General features: G+C 43.5%; 2 protein-coding genes across 3 annotated transcripts in view; one reads left to right on the top strand and one right to left on the bottom strand.

Moving 5' to 3' along the window:
- Positions 1–8,582, top strand: part of TFB1M (transcription factor B1, mitochondrial) — a 36,044-nt gene extending 27,462 nt beyond the window's left edge. For both annotated transcript variants that reach the window (XM_080941550.1, XM_080941551.1), the window contains exons 6-7: positions 6,662–6,789; positions 8,329–8,582. In XM_080941550.1, the coding sequence (XP_080797676.1) occupies positions 6,662–6,789; positions 8,329–8,572 (372 nt within the window). In that variant the 3' untranslated portion in view covers positions 8,573–8,582. The remainder of the gene's footprint in view (positions 1–6,661; positions 6,790–8,328) is intronic.
- Positions 8,583–9,981: 1,399 nt separating this feature from the next.
- TIAM2 (TIAM Rac1 associated GEF 2) overlaps positions 9,982–20,232 on the bottom strand; it is a 122,079-nt gene continuing 111,828 nt past the window's right edge. The window contains exons 19-27 of the mRNA XM_080941549.1: positions 19,452–19,560; positions 17,753–17,932; positions 16,328–16,446; positions 15,150–15,258; positions 14,649–14,707; positions 13,498–13,603; positions 12,423–12,510; positions 11,799–11,953; positions 9,982–10,610 (exon numbers count right to left, since the gene is read on the bottom strand). Coding sequence (XP_080797675.1) covers positions 9,994–10,610; positions 11,799–11,953; positions 12,423–12,510; positions 13,498–13,603; positions 14,649–14,707; positions 15,150–15,258; positions 16,328–16,446; positions 17,753–17,932; positions 19,452–19,560 — 1,542 coding nt within the window. The 3' untranslated portion in view covers positions 9,982–9,993. The remainder of the gene's footprint in view (positions 10,611–11,798; positions 11,954–12,422; positions 12,511–13,497; positions 13,604–14,648; positions 14,708–15,149; positions 15,259–16,327; positions 16,447–17,752; positions 17,933–19,451; positions 19,561–20,232) is intronic.

The raw sequence follows: 20,232 nt of genomic DNA, 5'->3' as shown, positions 1-20,232 counted from the left end.
ACACATACCTTTAATGCCAGCACTCAAGCGGCAGAGGCAGGCACATCTCTTCAGTTTGAGGCCAGCCTGATCTACAGAGTGAGTTCCAGTACAGCCAGAGCTACACAGAGAAACCCTGTCCAAAAAAAAAGGCACTAAAACATGTCAGATGTTAGTATTAGAAAGCAGTTAATAATAAAATGTTTCAAATATTTGGATTTTCCTAGTATTTTGTGGTTTCAGCTTAATCTTTTCCAACTTTGTCATTCATCAAGGTTACTGTTTTTCTCCCTTAGACATCTAATGTCTGGTTTTTTTTTTTTTTTTTAAAGCTGTGCTGCCCTTTAATAAAGATGCAAACGATTCTGTAGATGTTTGCTGGGGTATAGTTTACTTGTAGACACTAGTGGTAACCGCACTGTTATTACTGTTGCTTCAGAAGCAGCCTGGCAGCTCCCTTCAGTGTTTGTTTGACTTCATACCAGGACTTGTTAAAAGGCAGACACCCTTAAGCTAGCAGATGAGAAGTTGACAGACTGACACCTCTGGGTGCTGACAGCCCGCTGAATGAAACTTAAGTTGGCATATTTAGAAATGTAATGAAACATTATAACTTTATCAACTTGTGTGGATATTAAAGAGAAGTCTTTGAAGTTCATAGACTCCATTCTAAACAAATCTTACACCCGCTTAGCTTAAGGCCTTCCCGGTGACCTCCCAAGTTGTTCTTCATCTGCTGATTTGACGGGACTGGATTCATAGATATGCAAAACAGTTCCATTTCCTTCCCCAAAAGCATTCTACCTATGGAAAAGCTGACACTTCCTCCATTTGTCAAGTCTCAACTCCTAAACAGCATCCTTGTTCTGTACACAGCATTCATTCATACAGCAAGCTGCTTCTCCTGCTTTGCTGTGGCTCAATAGTATGGCAGTTTAGCCCTGCCACGGGGAAGACCTCTGTCAACCTGATCTTAGCACAGCCTGGTTTGTAGTGGGATCTAATAAGTATCAGATTAAAAAATGTATCTAAAAAATTTTACTATATAAAATATTAGTTAATTTATAAATTGCTTTTGAATGACCAAAAAGTAATCGTTTCTAAGTAGGACTAGAATTTCCCAAGTTATTTTGTGTTATCGCTTGCTTGTATATGCTTGGCCCAGGAAGTGGGACCATTAGAAGGTGTGTCACTGGGGACGTGGGCTTTAAGACCCTAATCCTAGCTGCCTGGAAGTCAGTCTTCCACCATCAGCCTTCAGATGAAGATGTAGAGCTCTCAGCTCTGTCTACACCATGCCTGCCTGGATGCTGCCATGTTCCCGCCTTGATAATAATGAACTGAACCTCTGAAACTGTAAGCCAGCCCCAAATATATGTTGTTTTTTTATAAGACTTGCCAAGGTCATGATGTCTGTTCACAGCAGGAAAACCCTAATTAAGACAATTTGGAATCCTTTAGTTTGACATCTTTAATAATATCTACCCTTTGTGAACTGAACTGCTGAGGCTGGGTACTGGTTAAGGCACTGTAACATTTAATTTGCAGGACTTTCAGAAAGAAGGCCCAGCACAGTGCAGCTTCTGAAGTTGCATCTACTCTAACACCACTCACTTCAGGAGAGTGTGTCTGCATCCATACTGCTTCACCTCTGACCTTCACTGACCACTCAGTGCAAAGTCTGTTTTGGGTAGAGCAGTTCCATCTATTTTCATTATTTTATCTAAGAAAACCTTGTGAGATAGCTTTAATGTGTTGTGTTGGTTAGTGATGAGAGCCTAGCAAATACCAGTGGCTTCTCTTTCTGAATCAGTCACCACAGGATTTTATAAATACACCTCCATAGACCCAGCAGCGTATCAAGCACTTTGATTTTTCTTCTATTCTCTCATTACCTGATCCTCATAACCAATAACAGCCTCAGAGAATGACAGGGTGTCAGCCCTCGGAGAGAAAATCCAAGGGTCCCTGAGGATGTAGGACATCCATAAGGACTTCAAAGCCTACTACCAAGGCCATGGAAATTTTCAGAAAATTTGTTTATGGTGAGGTTGTGGATGACACAGCCCCTTGGCACTATGTTTTGGAAGCTGCATTTAAATAAGTTATCTCTAGGAGGCTGCTGTAACAGAAGAAACAAAATCTAAGTAAATGGCAGCAGGTGTACTTTGCATGAAATAGATTCAAGAAAAGGAATGTTCATGAGGTCACAGATATGATTTATTGATTATGTACAGTATAGTCAAGGACAACTTCAGTCTGTTAAAAAAGCAAGTACCTTATTGCTTATTACATAAGAGGAAACAGGTCAACTAGTCTCACTAGGAGGTTTCTGTGGGCAGCACTTTAAGGTTGAAGTCCTATGGAGGAGGGAGCTGGGGTTGATTACAGTTCCTGTATACACTGAGTTTGCTAAAGGAAGGTCAGCTAACTGTTAATCACATTCTTACCCAGACCTGAAAGGAGCTTTCTTTACCGTATCACTGAGCATGATACAGGGGAAGGCTTTGCCACTTTTATGGGTCTGAGGCCTTGGGATCCTTGACATGGCTACAGTCAACCTCAACGATATACATTCATGTAGGACTTCACCATCTCCCCACAGAGAGCTTTTTTTCTCTAACTGAAATTAACATAATTTCCCCTTCCTTTTCTTCCCTCTACTTCCTCCTGTACACCCTCCCCTCTTGTTCCCTCTCTCAAAGTCATGTTGTCTTTTTCTTTATTGGGGTGTGTGTGTGTGTGTGTGTGTGTGTGTGTATACATGTGTACAGCTGTGTATCCACATGCATATAAGTGCACTTAAATACATAAATACAATCTTCTGGGTCCATTTAGTGTTGCTTATATGTCTATGATTCCAGAGCTGATCCCTTGGAATTTGGATAACCAATTAGAAAATTTCTCCAGCTCTTGGCATTCTTCAGGTCTTTGTATGTTGGTGGGATGCCATAAGATATCCGCCTTTCACACTAGCGTATCTGTTGGAGGAGTATTTCTTCAGGGCTTGTTCCAGCAGGCATATTATTGAGATATCATGGTGAGTCTTCCCTGTCATTTCTATAAAACCCCAATATCACAGCAGGTTTACTAGTCCTCTGACTCTTACAGTCTCTCTGCCCCTTCTCCTAAGAAGTTTCCTGAATTTTAGGTGCTGGGGTGGTGTTACAGGTGTATCCATTGAAGCTGAGAACCCCAAAATCACTTGTTCTTTACATGTTGACCAGTTGTGGTTTTCTATAGTGCACTCTGTTGCAAAGGGAAGTTTGTTTGATGAGGTTGTAAGAGCTGTACTTACTGTGGGTATGAGGACATTTGGATGCACTTAGGAATTACACTGTTCTAGAAAAGTGTGATATTCTATTGTATATTGACATCCATGACATCACTGGCCCTGAGTAGTGGGCTAGGTTTCTACTGCCAAGAATGATTCAGTTAGAAAGCTGTTGGTTACCATAAACATGTTAGTGCCACTGTTGCATCCTTAGAGTTATCATGCCATGCTGGTCATTAATCTATAGTTTAAATAAAATTACCCCACTTGGTCTACCCCCCAAGAGCCATAAGCCATCTAACAGAAACCTAATATCAGGCATGATCAACCCTCTTTCCCTCGAGTTCTTACTCAGGGGAAGCCTTGAGTAATGTAGGCCATTTGCTGTTGCCCTCGGTTGCTTCTCAGAGGGCAGACACCGTGCACTTCAGAACAAGACATAGAGGACCCAGTCTGGACCTGATTAGAAAGCTCCTCCCTGAGGACTAGCTCTCATGGTACCAGAGGTGTTGATGCAGGCTCCCAAGGGAGGAAGGGATCAGTAGCACCTGCAGTGCCTGTAACCACCATAAAGCTAGACTGTTTATCTAGTGCATCTTTTTTCCTGTTCTTGTATTTTAACTCAAAAGATTTAGGATTCAAAAGAAAAACATAATGGTTTTTGTATTAAATAAGTGTTCAATTATAAGTGAAAAGCACTTTGTATTTGTTACCATAGTTACCAACCACTCTTTCGGTGTGGTTTTTAGAGAAAGGGGCCTCCATCACTCAGTAATTTCAAGAAGTGCTTTTGCAGGAGTGAGCAGAGAAGGTGAACAGGAGTGTTTCTTCCCCAGTGTAGGACAGTTGCTGCCTGAGCTCTCTGCCAGTGAATTTCAGAGTTCTGCCATTTAGTATTACATTTGTGAATGGGAATTTTTTTCAGCCTATTACAGTGCCAACTTAACTAGGTACCAGAATATATATTATTCAAACTTGAGAAGTGAGTTAGCTTACATAAGATGCTGTTACAGTTCTGTAGCATTTTATGGCAATTTAAATAAAGCAAGCGTCAGGAGTTTCTTGTATTTACAAGCACTAACTGGATCACAAAGGAATGAGATTAAGCTGTAAGGATGAAGTCTACTTATAAAATCCAAGAAGACCACTATGAGTGGCAGCTCCATGCAGGAAGGGCAGTGCAGCTTTTCCTGAACTCGTGCCTTTAATTTTAGCAGTATTTGGATCTTACAGTGTTTTCTCACACTTTTATAGTCCCAGGTTGGATGGAAGCTAAATTTTATCTCATGCTGTTTTGTTGTTGTTTGGGTTTTGATTTGTTGCTGAAAGGTAACTTGAGACCGCTGGATTGTTGAATGTGCACACTGAGACTACAAAAGAACTTATTAGATTGACTGTGTATTTTGGAGAATTGGGTGAGATGATTCAAGAAGGTGGCTGAAAGAGAGGCAGAGCAGGAATCCAGTGAGTGCAAATGTTGTAGGGTATAGGGGGTCACAGAATGACATCATAGGGTGAAAAGAAGATGCTCTGGGACCTTGCCAGACACTGAGAATCATGGTGAATAATAAAGATCGAGTGTCAGGATTTGTAAAGTCGGGTGGTTGCTTGACATTTAGTCATTATGGTACATCTCGGCTGCTTCTCTTTCCCAACTTATGGACCTTGTTCTTTCCAGAGAGTACCCTAAGAGTGAACCAGCTTTTCTTCTCAACCTACAGCAGTACCAGCATTCTGAAACCCTCACTATCTCCACAACTCCCTCTTTACGATTCTCTGTAGCTACAAGCCACTCATTTTGTTTTGTGCAGGTCCAAGAGTCGTACAGGAAGTGTATGTTAACTAGAGAAATTGACAGAGCAGATTAGAGAACACAACTGAAAAGTGTTCTTAAAGGTTATTAAGGAGGGAGGGTGGGGAAGAGAAAGTTTTAAGAACATTTAATGTACTTAGTATTCATAACAACTGTACACCATAATAATCATCAAAGAAGTCTAAAGTTTGGTAGACATTTAGGAGCCTGTTGGTTTAGAAAGGCCCTCCCGTGGACAGTTTCATTCTTGTTTAGAATCTTCTTATGTGTCCATCCACACTGCCCCCGAGGTCAAAGATCTACTGCCAGTTATAGCTGATTGGTATAGCTGCACGTGGAACCTTTACCAATGGGATCTGCAGTGTTCACAGAGGAAGATCTGAGCTGGCTGGAGAGGCATTTCTGGCTGTGGGAACAGTGCTGTGGTGCCCAGGGAGCTTAGTCACCTGAGGCCAAGCTTGTCTTCTGTCTGTCTTCTAGGTCTTACATTTTAGCCTTAAGCCTTTCTTTTCCTCCTGCTTATAAACAAGCCAGTGTCCTCCCAGCCATGCATGGTGCTGGCAGATAGAAAGGAGTTATGCAAGCACAGGAACTTTGGAAAGCAAGCTGTCCTAGGAGAAGATGATCACCAGAATGGGACTAGAGAACAAGATTTTCTTATGAAAAGCAGCAGCACTGCTCACACTGCCTAAATTGTGCTTCTTTGCCTCTGGGGCCAGTGTTAATTCAACTTGTGCAGCCTCTGTTGGGCATCTTGGTGGTACTCACTAGGACTGTGTTGAACCCATTTCTCCTTGTCTTCACATTTTTCTGGTTACAGTGATTCTTTCCGAATGATTCCATTTTTGGAAAAGGCCAGAGGTAAATTTTTGACCACATACATATGTTTAAAAAGCTAGTTGTCTGGTAATTAAACCACCTCAACAGCTGGTAGCAGTTTAAACATTGTCCAACAGTGACATGTTAAAAATTGTCTTCCATATCAGTCCAGACTCGACCTCTTGGTACATGGAAAGTTGCTACCGAAAGTTCTGGGCCTGTGTGGCCTCTGCACATGAATTCAATCTAGCCGAGTAGTCAGCATCTGTACCCAAAATGCCTGGAGTCCTAACAGTCCCTTCCTGGGGCCTTTAGCTCTAAGTGGTCCTTGGGAATCCCTGCCCTACAGTCAGCACTGCTCCTGCAGCTTATTTTACTCTTGAAAAGCCCACTGCCTATGGCCTTGACAGCTATCCAGACAGGTTTTAAAGGCCATTGTAATTCTACATTTTGAAGTAGTGATTAGGCACTGGTTTAGTGGACACCATTCCAGATAGTTACAACCAACTGGGATTTATGTAGCCAACCAAAACTTAGCTCCTGTGTGCAGAGAAAACATAGGCACGGAAGGGTTCATGAGAACTGCTAGAGAGCTCGTGCTCCTGTGGTTTTCAAAGATGAAGTGTTCAAGGCAAGGGAAGGGACAGAGCTTGGTGATAGAGCATTTGTTTGCCAAGCATGCAAGAAGCCCTGGATTTGATCAAGACTGGGAAAAAGTTTAATCATGTTGTGCTATATGCTAACATGTTTGATTTTAATGACTGTTCTCAATGAAGGTTGATGTGGGAGTGGTGCACCTTACGCCCTTGATACAGCCCAAGATCAAGCAACCATTCAAGCTGGTAGAGAAAGTTGTCCAGAATGTGTTTCAGTTTCGAAGGAAATACTGCCACCGAGGGCTTGGGTAAGAATCCTTTTGGACTTTATGGCTTTTAGTTTAGGTCCTGTGGTCAGCAGCATGTCACCACCACTGAGGAAACGCCCTGAGTTTACCTCTGATGCCATATATAGGTTTGGTTTTGTCTTAAATACAACCTAAAACCCACAAGTGTAGAGCTTTCGCTGACTTGCTGCTAGGAAGGTTTTGGCTTCTGTGGGGAATCAGTTTGTGCGGGTTGCTATCTCTGTCCCTTAAGGACACACTTGAGAACGAGAAATATAACCATAGTGTCACCATAGCATCTGTCTTCTCCCTTCACTCACAGGGAGCCCTTTGTCTCTCAGGCTCACGGCCCTGCAGCAACCACACCAATTACTTTTTATCTAGTAGGTTTTACAGTGTTTAGTTAGGTCCAATTATAGTCTGCTAAGAATGAAGAAAGGGCAGTATTTAAAGTTTCTACTTAATATAGTCAACATATAGCTGTTTAAAAGAGCTCAGTGTTTAGCACACATTGTTCATTTTCTAAGACATACACAGATCCATTTTGGCAATCTATAGAGATGTAGGAAATATGGGTTCAGGTGTGTTGTGGCAGCTACATCTTGAAACCAGTGCAACTCATAAAGCCCTCTTAAAGGATTTTTGCTGCCATTTGTTGACCTAGTTTTAAAGTATAACTCATACATCTGTACCTGCTAGCTCTAATTGGAAATTGCAAGCATCACAAAAAGTACATCTTATTTTTGGAAGTCCTGGAATTGGTCTATCCTAGAGCTGGTCCTACTGTTTCCAAGGCAAACCCTCCTCCCTCAAATTAAGTGATGGACCTGTTCATTTCAGGGCCTCTATACAGACATGGACCAAATATGGAAAATACATTCTGAAGGATATTTGTTGATATTTTCCAGTCACAACATACTACAAAGTAGTCCCAAGTATGAGAATCTGTCATCAGACACTCTACCTGAAGCTGAGCTCATTGATGTAGGACACCTCACCTTATGCACTGGGGAGCTTGTGCTACCATCAGGCTGAAAGGACGATTTATCCTCACCTACCATGGCTTCTTCCGAGCCCTTTGTATGAGCTCCGCAGTCAAGGTCCAAGCACACTTTTTCAGGGTTTCAGGCATCTAAGTTCGCTCAGAAAACTTGGTTTGAGTTAAGGTGGTTGAGAATTACTTGTTTCTAGAACAGATAACCGCACTTTGCAAAATGAGTCATTCTTTTGTAGTAAGGTTTGAAGACTTGATACATCCAGGTTATAGAGAATGAAAATCAGAAATTTATTACATAAGATATAATAAAGCTTTTACCAAAATGAGGCAAATCAAATGTGTTTCATTTTACCTTGGGAAGGTATTTTTCCCTTTGTGGATATACCTTTCAAGTCTTAGCTTAGACCTGCCTCCAGAGAGTCAGTCATTCCTGGGGTCTTTGGGGACCCAAGAGGCTCTAAAACCCAAGCTTCAGGCACCCACCAATGTGTTTTTTTGAAGTTTACACAAAGATATATCATGGTTGGCATAACTTAAGTAAAATTCTTCCCCTCCCCTTTCAGGATGTTATTCCCTGAAGCCCAACGCCTAGAAAGCACTGGAAGGCTATTACAGTTGGCAGACATTGATCCAACTCTCCGGCCCACCCACCTCTCGCTCATGCATTTTAAAAGCTTGTGTGATGTATACAGAAAAATGTGTGATGAAGACCCACAACTCTTTACTTATAACTTCAGAGAAGAGCTCAAGCAAAAGAAAAGGAAAGGCCAAGAAAAAGATGATAACTCAGAAAACTGTGAGTTCTAACTGCTGTCTTAGGGCTCCCTAAGGGCCTGACAGTGTCTATCCACAGTGCGGATCTTCACGTATGTGTGTACTTCCTTACTACTCTGTAAAGACAAATAACAATGACCTCATGCCGTTTACTACACAGCTCGGTGAGAAAGTAAATACCAGGTAGAATCCTAGCCAGCTGAAGACTTCTTAGAACCACCTTACAGATAGCTCTGTCTACCCACTCACCTGCTAATCCCTAATAACCTGCCAACTGGGGAAAGGGCAGAGCCACACACCTTATACAGGTAGAACTGCCCAGTGGGTGGTCCCAGTCCCCACCACCCAAGCTGAGAATGGGGCAAGGCCCTATCTCTAGCACAGATAGCACCAACTCCTAAAGCCATATTGTTATACACACTAGATGGGTACATCCCTAACCCAGATCAGAGAAGCTTGTAGTCGACAGCAGTTTAACACAGAGACCCATAACTGGTCAATATACAGAGAATAAGAGACTGTGAATTGCTCGGCCACAAATGGGACATCTGTGTCTCACCCCTCCTCCCAGGACTCAGGGGAAGAGGAGAGAGAGAGACTGTAAGAACCAGAAGCAACAGATGACTATAGTGAAACTGTTTTCCACAGTACAACAGGAAAGCCACACAGAGAAACTGAATGCTTAAGACCTGCACAAGATCAAACCAGACAAAACCCAGAATGAAGGGAGTATGTGGTCAGGAAGTTCTACCCCTGAAGAGTTACAGGCAACTGATGACTGCTAGGAGGCTTAGTCACTTTCTTCAGGGAAACAGCAGCTGAAAGGCTTCCTATGCTCTGGTAGATGTGCTGCCAACATAGGGATAGCAGTGGTGGGGAGTTTATCAAAACAATATATGCATACATGAAATTCTTAATAAAAATGTAAAATAAGTAAATGCTAGGTAGATACAGTGCAAGCTTTAATATATATATACTGCATAGATAAGACATGTTTAGTATAAACAGCATTTATTACAACCTTCCAAAATGACATATCTGCACATTGTGCCCCTAAACCATGTAAAAATAACTTAAATGTGCTTTAAATAAAGTAAAAACTAACAGCCCAAAGAAAATGCCCAAAGGACTGGGGGAGGGGCCCTTTTGAAAGCTATTAATCACAACTTTCCCAATCTTATCCCACATAACTTAAAATAATTAAAATGCAATTTTTATTACAAGACTAAATCATTTGACTCCTGCTCAAAAGGGATAGATGCTAGTAATTTACAGATTCTGACCAACTAAACCTCGTTTTCTGATTCACAATAAATTAAAATAACTTAAATCTTTACAGGTTTTGTGGAAAATATATACTTCATAAAACCCAAACATGAATAGTTTTCCTGCAGTTTCTATTTTCCACCAATTTGAAAACAAATGAGCATTGTAGCCACACCTCGCAAATCATACTATGATTTGCCATGGCTCTGTGTTTCATAAAAACATTCCTCATTAACAACTGAAGTTAAACTCTGGACACTGAATTCTCTCTCCAGAACCAAATTTAGATCAATGCTGGCGGTTTCCGGGTGGCTGTCCAGGGACTGGTGACGAGTCTGCGCCTTGAGCAAAGTTCCTCGGCCCCTCTTGGTGCTGTTTGCTTTTCGTTTAATGGGGCAAAAGTGGCCCCTGACCAACTTGGGCTGTTCACCTGGCGCTGGGAGAGGCTGCTGCCCGGCTGGGTGCATGTCGGGTTCCTCAGAGATTCGCAGTCTCTGGAACTGAAGCTCAATGTCCTTAGTAGGGCTGCCCTGTTTCAGAGGGTGGTGGAAGTCCTCATCCTCATCACTCAGAATGTCGCTTTCTTTGATGAGACCATCTGGAATGTCTGCCGGGCACTCCTGAGCATCTTTCTCCAGCTCGGTGCTTTTACAGTCTTGCCTGCTCTCAGTTACGGGGCAGCCACTGCTCTGGGTGCCACTGCTCAGGCTGCATTCATCCGAGTCCAGTGAGTTGCCCTTGCTGGCCTCACTGGGCCACTCGCTGCTGGAGGATGTTCTGAGGACCTTCAGAGACCTGGATGAGGCTATCAAGAAAAAAGCACATGACACAGGAACAGAGTCTACAATGTAGAGTTAGGGCCTTGGGGGTGACGCTTACATGAAGATTTTATTGTGGGGAGTAGGTGGAAAAACCATGTAGTTACGTCAAACCATGAGTTACTGGTACCTTTAGGGTTCTGTTGTTGGGTCTCTAATATAACTCTGAGTGCTGTGATTAGGAGTTTGCTGAATGCTGGGCAAGCACTGTACCCACTCAGCCACACCCCCAGGCATGTCTAAAATGAAGTTGGGATTTAGCCGTTTTTTAGATTCCCAGGGCTTTATCATATAGATAGAACAGTAAAGTACCAACTCCCATAAGGGCTAGAGTTACTAGTTCACCAATGAGTAAATTGAATAGTTAATCATTAATTAAAATTTAGATTATTCTTTTTACCTTGTAATCTGAAAATATACCATATCTCTACACATAGCTCCCTGTTTATATACCTAGATTCATTAGAACCTGAAAATGTTCTTACCTCTCAGGAATATATAATCAATGTTACATTGTGAGCATTTAATCGGGTGGGGGTGATTGTGTTCTCTAAGAGTTGGAAAGGAAATTCTTAGTTTGGGTATTTCTATAAGCCATTAGCACCACTAGTTTTGATGACCACAGAATATCTTGACAATAGAATAGATGCAGATGGGGAAAGATCAACTTAGTGTGGAGAAGGGAAGGGGTAGACTGTGTGTGCCCTATAAGATTACAAAGAATTTAAAGACACAGCTCAGTGGCAGAGGCCTACCTAGCAACTTTCAAAAGGTGCAGGTTCAATGCTTAGCAGCACTAGAAAACAAAACGCTAAGTTTGGAAAGTAAGCAGAAAGATTAAGAACTGTATAATCTAGGCTGATGACCTGCTGGCCGTGATCCAGTGAGTGCATCCAGTCTTGTGATCCAAATTAAAGGTTGACCTTAGGAAGCCTGCAGAGTATGCACACCCCACCCCCACTCCTGTTTATCTCAGAGGAAGAAGAAAAGGTCAGTCTGCAGTGCATTGCATCGTGCCAGCTGGTGGGAGTGGGGTTTGGGGCTAGAGTTGGGTGTGTTTAATGAGAGGACAACAGGGCAAGAGGAAGTCAAGTCACTCTTGATCATCGACAGATTCAGTCATAGCTGTATTACAGCCCATGATGCTGTCTTCAATAAAACATCAAAATTCTCACCTAATTTAGCTGAAACAGGAACTCGGTTCTTCAGAGGTACCAGCCGATCCTTACATGTCTTCTCCAGTGGTAACTCACACTTTATGTGGCGCCTGAAATTCTCTCTCAGAATAGAACGAATCACCTTAACAATGTTGGTTTTGCTCTCACTGTCACTGGGGAAGAAAAGAAAGAGTATGCATTGTCTGTCTGCTTCTTTGTGGGCCTTCCTAGGGATAAAGCCCTGGCCAGCTCTGCCTTGCCCCTCAGGAGCTACCAAGCTACCCCACCATTGTGTGCCTGGCTTTTCTGACTTAAAATATGTCTGATCAACATTATTCTATTGGACCCTCAGCTGCCCTTTTTAAGGTGAAGCTGTGTCCTCATACCAAAATTCAGGAGGACACTAAAAACATACCCTCACACAGTTTCTTTTTAAAAAAAACATTTACTTGTGTGTGTGTGTGTGTGTGTGTGTGTGTGTGTGTGTGTGTGTAGCTACCCTGGGGGTGGGGTGCTGAACAGACCACAGGTTGTCAGATCCCACAGAACTAGTTACAAGTAGTTGTAAGCCACCAAACATGGGAGCTGGAAACCTTTGGAGGGGACATAGTTAAGTCTTGCATCCTGTGTCAAGGGAAGTACCTGCAGCACAGCTGAAAGATGGTTTCTGGTCGTCCTTCAATTTCCGACTTGGTATGAATCAGCTCCCAGGTGGAATTGTTTTCAGTCCCTGGGTGAAAGGAAATGGAAACAAGTTCACAACTTTGCCAGAATTTGACAGTTGGGGATATCTGGGGTATTAACAGTTCAAAGGTCCCAGGTCTGTCTCTTTACTTTCTAACACAGCACACTCCGAGTAACAAAGAGCTACAAAACTTGGGCAAAATTCTCCATCCCTCCTTGGAGGTTCCCATTTGTTTTGGTGGGTAGTAGTTCATGATGGTGTTTTGCTTTTGTTGTGTATGTGGCAAGATCTCACACTGTTGCCCAGGCTGTCTTTAAATTTGTGGCAGGCATCTTGCCTCAGCTACCTAGTTCCACTTCCTTGACCCTCATGAAATGAACAGGAGGATTTGCTCAGGCACTTGAGGTGACAGACTCCCTCTGTCTCTGTCTCTCTCCCCTCTCTCTACCTCTGGCACATAAGCCTGTGGGTCTTTATTACCAAATAAATTTGTGGAACGTTGTTTAGTTTTAGGGTATTAAAGCCTACAGCACAACAGAAATGGTTTGACAGTTGTCAGCTGTAAACATAAATAATGCAGAGGCCACAAAAGGCCATCCGGTGCTACTTGGTTTCTTCCAAAAGATTGTGAAGAAGCAAAACAACCCAGTTCTCGTTTTCTCTGTCTAAAAAGTAAAATACCCCCTCCCATGCAAAAATGACCCTAGGTACAATGGTCTGAAGATGTCCCCTGGACCCATGTACTTCAAGACTTGGTGGCTAGCCTGGGGGGAGAAGGGGTGGAGGCTGTAAGATTGGGACCTATGGTAGGTCAGAGAAGGTGTGCTCTTAGTCACTGAGGCTCTCGCCCACTTCCTGTCTTCCTCTACTTCCTGTCCCCAACTGAGTGAACAGACGTCTGCCAGCACATGCTCCTGTTATAATGTACCACACCCCATAAGCTCAAATAAATGGTTCCTAACTATCAGAAATCTTATTAACATGTAAGTCTTATTTTTCCATCCCACATGAATGAAAAGCACATGTGTTTACCTGCTGTGTTCCCCAGTCTAACTTGAAGCGCAGATATGGGAATCAACCAGCGGAATTTAAATGGGTCCAAGTCAGCAGAGTTGTGAGCAGGCCGGGAATTCGAGGGCTGCAATGTGAGAGCACCAGGAAGAGAGTTACAGTTGTGTGTTTTACAGTGAGCAGAGGTATCTTGAAGTGTGTGCTGGACTCTTGTGGGTGTCTAAGATTCACCAGTTCCTGCTGGTGGCTTGGGGTATCCATGGCAACATTCTCATCAAATGCTTTGGAGTTTTGTTTGGGTCTTGACTTTTTGAATCAACAGTAAAAATTATTTTAAAACCAAGCTGTTGTAGACTTCTGTATATATGGAAACATGTACTATTACCTTCAGGGAATATCTGTGTTTCTCCTAACATCTCTTAAAATAAATGTACAGCTATTCCACTTTTGGGCACACATGCAGAGAACTCAATAGCCCACCATAAAGATGTTTGCTCTCCCTCATTTCTTGCTGCTTTATTATGTAGCAAAGAAGTGGATCAAACTAATTGTCCATCAGAAGATGAATGGGTAAGAAAAAGTTGGGGCAGGCAGTGCCACACTCAGCCCCAAAGAAAAGTGATGCCAAACATTTAAAGTGGATGGACTCAGAATGTAAATATTAAATGAGCGCACTTGATCTAAGGGGAAAAACAATGCAGAATCTAGCCAGCAGTATTTATGCACATTTACATATGTATACAAATGTACATTTGAGTACAATATAACATGAAGGAAAGAACAGGAAAAGCTAAGCTACAGGGGGATGAAGAAGGACCGAATGCAAGTAATGTACTCAAGTTATGAAGAGGATATAAAGCTAATTGTCTTTCTAGTTCTAATTTTGTCACGCATCTTTTGGTTTTGATGGTGGTTACATGAGTCAACACTGACTGTGTAAAGTTTACCATGAAGCTCCGCACCTTCTATTCCTAATGCTATTCTAACTGTGCAAGTTCATGGAGCTGGGTATGATGTTTGTATTTGTTTGTAAGTGCTTTATCATAAAGTAACAGAATAAGACAGAAGGCGTTACGTTCTGTTGGACAGTGAGGCTATGGTTCTTAGCAAGCTTTTCAGTACGACACAGGAGAGCTGTGAAAAGGCAGCATTAATTAAGTCATTGTTCTTACCAGTTTCTTTTTCAGCTTGCAGTTTTCTTTATAAACCAGTATGACAGCTCTCTTAAAAACTAAAGAGTTTAAAAAAAAAAAAAGAAAGAAAGGTCTTGTTATTCTCTACAAACTCTTCCAAGGTTAAATTAGAGCTGGGTGCTTTCTGAGAACAAAGTACTTCAAATTCATGCCTCCGAAATTCCACTGCATTAACACCTGCTTTGCCTTGTCTGACTTGAAGCATGCAGACGGTCCTGGCATTTGTTTATCCATTGTTAGATGGATAGCTGAGGCCATGGCATCTAGGTCTCAGGGAGAACATACTACCTATGTGCTCTTCCCATTCTGGGTAAGAAGGAAGAGGGCTTGAAATGGCTGCTTAGACAGCGGTTTCCAAACCACCCCAAGAGGTACTTCCCTGTGCAGCATCTTCCCAACTCCCCAAATCAGGAGTTGGCAAGAACGGTAATGTTAGCCAAGCTTTTTGTTACTGTTAACACTTCTGAAAGGAGTACCAACCAAATACTGTGAGCTCAATGTCCTTCCTAGCTTTTCCTAAAGACAGGAACGGATTCAACCAGGAAACTGTGGAGTGCATCAGAAGTTCCCCCATGGACAGCTCTGTTACCTACATTGTAAAGACAAGAAACAAAAATGTGGAAACCCTGGAGTGGATCCTTTGATGTTAGACACAGAATTGTATACATGTGCTCATTGCATCAGTACAGTGTGGACTGGTGGAAGGTCTGAGCCAAGCATCACATCAAGCTGCACCTCCTTTAGTAATAGAGATGATTTACAGCTTCCTACCTGCTGGACCAGGGTGTTACCACTGAGCTGCATCCTTGGCCTGGGCCTCTTAATTTTTTTGTTTTGAGACCTGGTCCTTCTAAATTTCTTAGGCTGACCTTGAATTTACCCTGAAACCCAGGCAGGCTTTGATATTTCAGTTCTGCCTCAACCTCCCAAATAGCTGGGATTACAGGACTGTTGACTGATAGGAGGTGGTGGGTTTTTGCTTTAGCACACACTTACATAGGTGACAGTTCCACCCCAGCAGCCACGTTCATCTGAGGAGTCTATGTTAGTTTACTTCGGGTCCATAAACTACATGAAGCTGCTAATAAAATGCACCTAGCTGTCCTAAATTTAAAAAAAAAAAAAAAAAAAAAAAAAAAAAAAAAAAAAAAGGAGCTCTGTCCCTTTTCAATTCCTGCCACTTTCTACTTTGTATATGTGCTTTAAAAGCTCAGTGTTCTAAGTTTAGCAACCACACAAAAATGAAAAGTACATAAAATACAGAGTGTCAGTGATCACTAGGTCTGCTTGAGTAAGCAGATAATCACTCATATTCAATGCCAAAACAGAATGGTGACCAAAAAGGAACAAGCCCGTATTTTATCCCCATGCTGGGCTCCTCCATTCCCCAAGCCCAGCCTTCTCTGGGCTCTAGTTTCCGACCTACAGCTCCAGCCAGCTCAGTGGCACTTCTGTTGCCTCTGTACAGTGCTAACATGACACAGTGATATTGTTAGACTAGTTTAATACATTTTTCATTACATTGCTCTATAAACTGTCTAATTACTCTATATATTAAGAGTGAGGAGAATGGCGCTGTCTGACCAAGTATCTACTGGAGAAATGGCCCTGAGCCCATCCCCCAGGCACGAAGCTGCTCGGTCCAGAGCCCCACAGACCTCCTTCTCTGTGCCACTCTGCTCCGCCACCAGCTGGTCAAACACTGTCCCGTAATCCTCGTAGATCTTCTGCATCTCATTGATGTGACTGGCTACTTTTTCCATGGCCTTTAGTGCTTCTGAGAAAAATAATGAGAGTATGCTTGCTTAGTCTAAATCCCATCAAACGCTCAACTAGTGGGAATACGATCGAGGTGTAGCCCGTTTAGTGCAGGTGTTACAACAAAGGACAGCTTATCATCTACCTCAGATTCTCTCACAAAGGAGACTGAGATGTGCCCTTAACCTTAGCCCAGCCACATAGGCACACAATGACTGTAACCAATACCACATTACAGAAGGAAAAAAACGTTCTAGAGAAAAGTGGGTAGTGGCACCAGAATTCAGCCCAACGTGTCCAACCTCGAGGGAGCCGCTCTTCCATTCAGCGTCTCCGCACCTGCTACATAGGCCCAGCGTTTGGTTCCCCAGCTCAAGGAAAACGTATAAACCTCAGTGTCTGTCAATCACAGATGCCCAACTGCGAGCTTCATTGTTTGCATTTATACCTGCTGTTCGTCTATACCTTGGGCAAGGGGCATATGAGGGTCCGAGGACAAATTGTAATGTGTATCATTTACTTGTACAATTTAGTGGTCATGTAAAAAACATTCCTGGCCTTATTGGTTATGATACCAAAGTATGTATACATTGGAAAAACAAGTTTGATTTATATTCTCAGTGATTATTCTCACTGCAACTAACCTGCTTCTTCCTGGGAATTTTGTGGTGGCTCAGCTAGACCTACTAGCTTCAACATGTGGAAAATAAGTCACTTTCTCTCTGAGCCTAGGGGACACTTAGCTCTCATCTCTAGGGCCCAGGTGCTATTGTCAAACTGTCCCTCAGTCCAGTCGTTGCAGCCATTGCCTTTGAGACACCAGCCACCAAGTATCAATTTGCCACTGGATGCCTGTCATTGGGTCTGTGCGCTTCTCAGAGATCTCCACAAGGGGGCACCCCATGCAGCAAGCATGAGCATTAGCTTAGTGGACAGAACTTACAGGAGACTCAATTAGGTATCCGTACAACACTGCTCACAAGCCAAGTGACCTGTGGTCTTCTACTTCAATTCACTAGACCTAAATTACATTATTTTAACATGTTCAATCAAATCGTCCCTCTTGATCGATTTAGTAAGATCAGTCTCACTGCGAGATTTCCTATAAGCCAGATGTAGTCCCCGCACTCAGAAGAGGGAGACATAATCCTGTGAGTTTCAGTCTACAGTGAGCACCCTGAAGGAGGCCTATATTGAGCTGTTACACAGAAGCCGTGACTACGATGAGCCATTACAGTACCGGGGGTTCATGGGAAAGAGCTATGGGCACCCTGCTAGTACTGTTGGCCAACTGTTGACTACAAGCAGCCTCCTCCCGGCCTTACCTGTCAGGTGATAGTGTTCTTCGCTCTCATGGTCAGTCAATGAGACAAGCTCCTTGAGGAGCAGAGGATACTTGAGCACTCTCTGGACAGGCTTGATAAGATAAGACTCCAGCGTGGAGGAGTGCTGCTTGGTGGGATTCCGGGCATCCAGAAAAGCCTTGAAGGCCTTGTCGGTTTTAGCTGCAACCAATGGAGAAAAGATCCTTAGGAGAGCAGGGTGGGATGATTTCAGCTGCATTATGTTATCTTCCGGTGGAGTCTTACATCACTGACACAGTCCTAATGCCATTCGATAAGAAAACCAAGTGCATCCGTGGGCCAAGAACACGGTTGTATGTACCACAGTAGAAAAGAGTAGCAGGTGTCTTTGTCACCCCACTGACAGAGCCTGCAAGTGAAGGTAGCTTGCTGGGATGGTAGAGCCTACAATCCGCACTCTAGAGAAGGATGGAAAGTCACAGTGTAGCCCTGTGACCATGACCGATTGTTCTGGGGGGGTCTAAAGATGGGCTTCAATTACAAGAAAAGCATTAACTCTCCTGCCCTAGCACTTACACTATACACACTTATGAAAAGTACTGTCACCCCACCTCTGAAGCCTTCACCACACAACTCCAAGCAGACCAGACCTGTAACACCAGAGCTGCAATGCTTCCCACCAAGTGTGGCGTGAGGATTCCTGAGCAGCAAGAACTGCCTCCATCCCGTGTCGGTTCTATGACACATACATACGATGGGGTGGTAGACACACCACCGGCCATCACACTAGGTTCCCCTGGTCGCCATCGGCAGACCAGCCAGAGTCCGAGCAGTTTGGATGAAGAAATGCTCTCACTTAGGAAATAGCTCAAGGGTAAAGCCAATACCACAGAGATGACAGTGATCACCAGACCATGTGGGTGTCAAGATGAACCTTCATCTTTATGGCAAAGGACAAGTTGGACTCGGTGGTTTTTTGTTTTATTGTACACCATCCATGGAAAGGTATGTGTGAAAAGAAGCACAGGTACACTCGGTACTTCACTCACAGAGAAGATGGATTTTGGCTACTAGGCTAGCTCACAGTCATTTGAAGCATGCCAAAAAAACTTTTTTGTTTTGTTGTGGTGGTTTGGTTTGGTTTGGTTTGTTCTGTTGTTTTGTAATATGAAATCTCTGGGATACCGTGAAGTTCTGCATTTAAATCAAATGGGTTTAAGCTGCTTCGGTAGAAATGTTAAACCCAAGGGTGAAAAAGAAACCTCTCCACGTGTTCCTTAAGAGCAGGTAACCACATATCTTTCATAACAGTGGGAAAGTAGGCAGCCTGGGAAGGCAGTGTTTCCCAGTCCCACCAGGAAAACCACCTTAGTATGTGCTTCCTGGAAGGTCGATGGTGGGGTTTTTACTTTGTAATGGCTCCGCAGGCCTAAGAAAGTTAACAGAATTGTAGAGGGAAAAGCAGTGTGCATTCTCTCCACTCATCCAAGGCTTGTGGCTGCATGTTTTTACAGGAAGGGAAAGAAACATCAAAGTGACACATGGCGAGGCTCAGAACCCACCTGCCCACGGCCACCATCATTGCAGTGAAAACGCTCCCTCCCGCTCTTATCAAGAGAGGAGGACAAACCATGAAAATGACACCTGACTCTTTACTTGCGGGATACAGACCTGCCCTTCGTGGACAGTTAAAGAACTATAAAGGGTGTAAACAACTCACCTCGCTCTAGAACCTTCTGTACTTTAATGTGGTTGGCGCAGAACCCGCTGTACAGTTTAAAGTGATCTGCGTAGTAGAGGAAGGAACCTCCGAGGGAGAACAGCAGTTTCTAGAAGAGAGGAGAAAAGGTCAAACGAGACATGCCCTCCATGTCCTCTGGCTTCGCTGTCGGAACTGTTCTGTTCAGTCTATAGAACAACAAGAGTCCAGGTATTGCCCTGGCCGACCTTTAGGTTGATGGAAAGGGTTCTGGCAGGGTGCTTCCTGAGAGCAGATTAACTGTCTGATGGATTCCACTGCATATGGTCTAAGGCACTGGTTCTCCACCTGGTATTTCTGATGGTCTTAGGCACCCCCTGGGAAAAGGGCATTAGGGCCCCGGTTAAGAATCGTTGGATTAAGGAGTGGGAGGATGGGGACTCTCAGAGCGGCCTACTCCACACTTGGGATGAGTCGTTGCAACTGTGTGCTTCTAACCTCCTTTCTACTGCCTTCCCTCTCATCTCTGGAAGAACTTCCGTCAGCCATGGTCCTTACGATTACTCCTTCACAAGGGACGAGATTCCCTGAGAGCCATCTGAGATCCACATTCTCTAACCCATCCTCCCAAGACCTCATAGGAGAGGTACCCAGTGCAGGGAAGCTGTTCTTGCTTCCAAAGAAGTTTCCACAGTACCTTTCTTGAAGGTCAGTGGACTGCATGAGCTGAGCAATCGGGTGATCCAGACCCCTAAACACAGTCACTCCAGGGCAAAACCACAAAGCCTCCTTTTCCCACCCC

The sequence above is a fragment of the Micromys minutus genome (assembly GCF_963924665.1).
Source record: "Micromys minutus genome assembly, chromosome: 30".
Classification (NCBI taxonomy): Eukaryota; Metazoa; Chordata; class Mammalia; order Rodentia; family Muridae; genus Micromys; species Micromys minutus.
The sequence above is the reverse complement of the archived record's forward strand: the minus strand, read 5'-3'. Positions and strand labels throughout refer to the sequence as shown.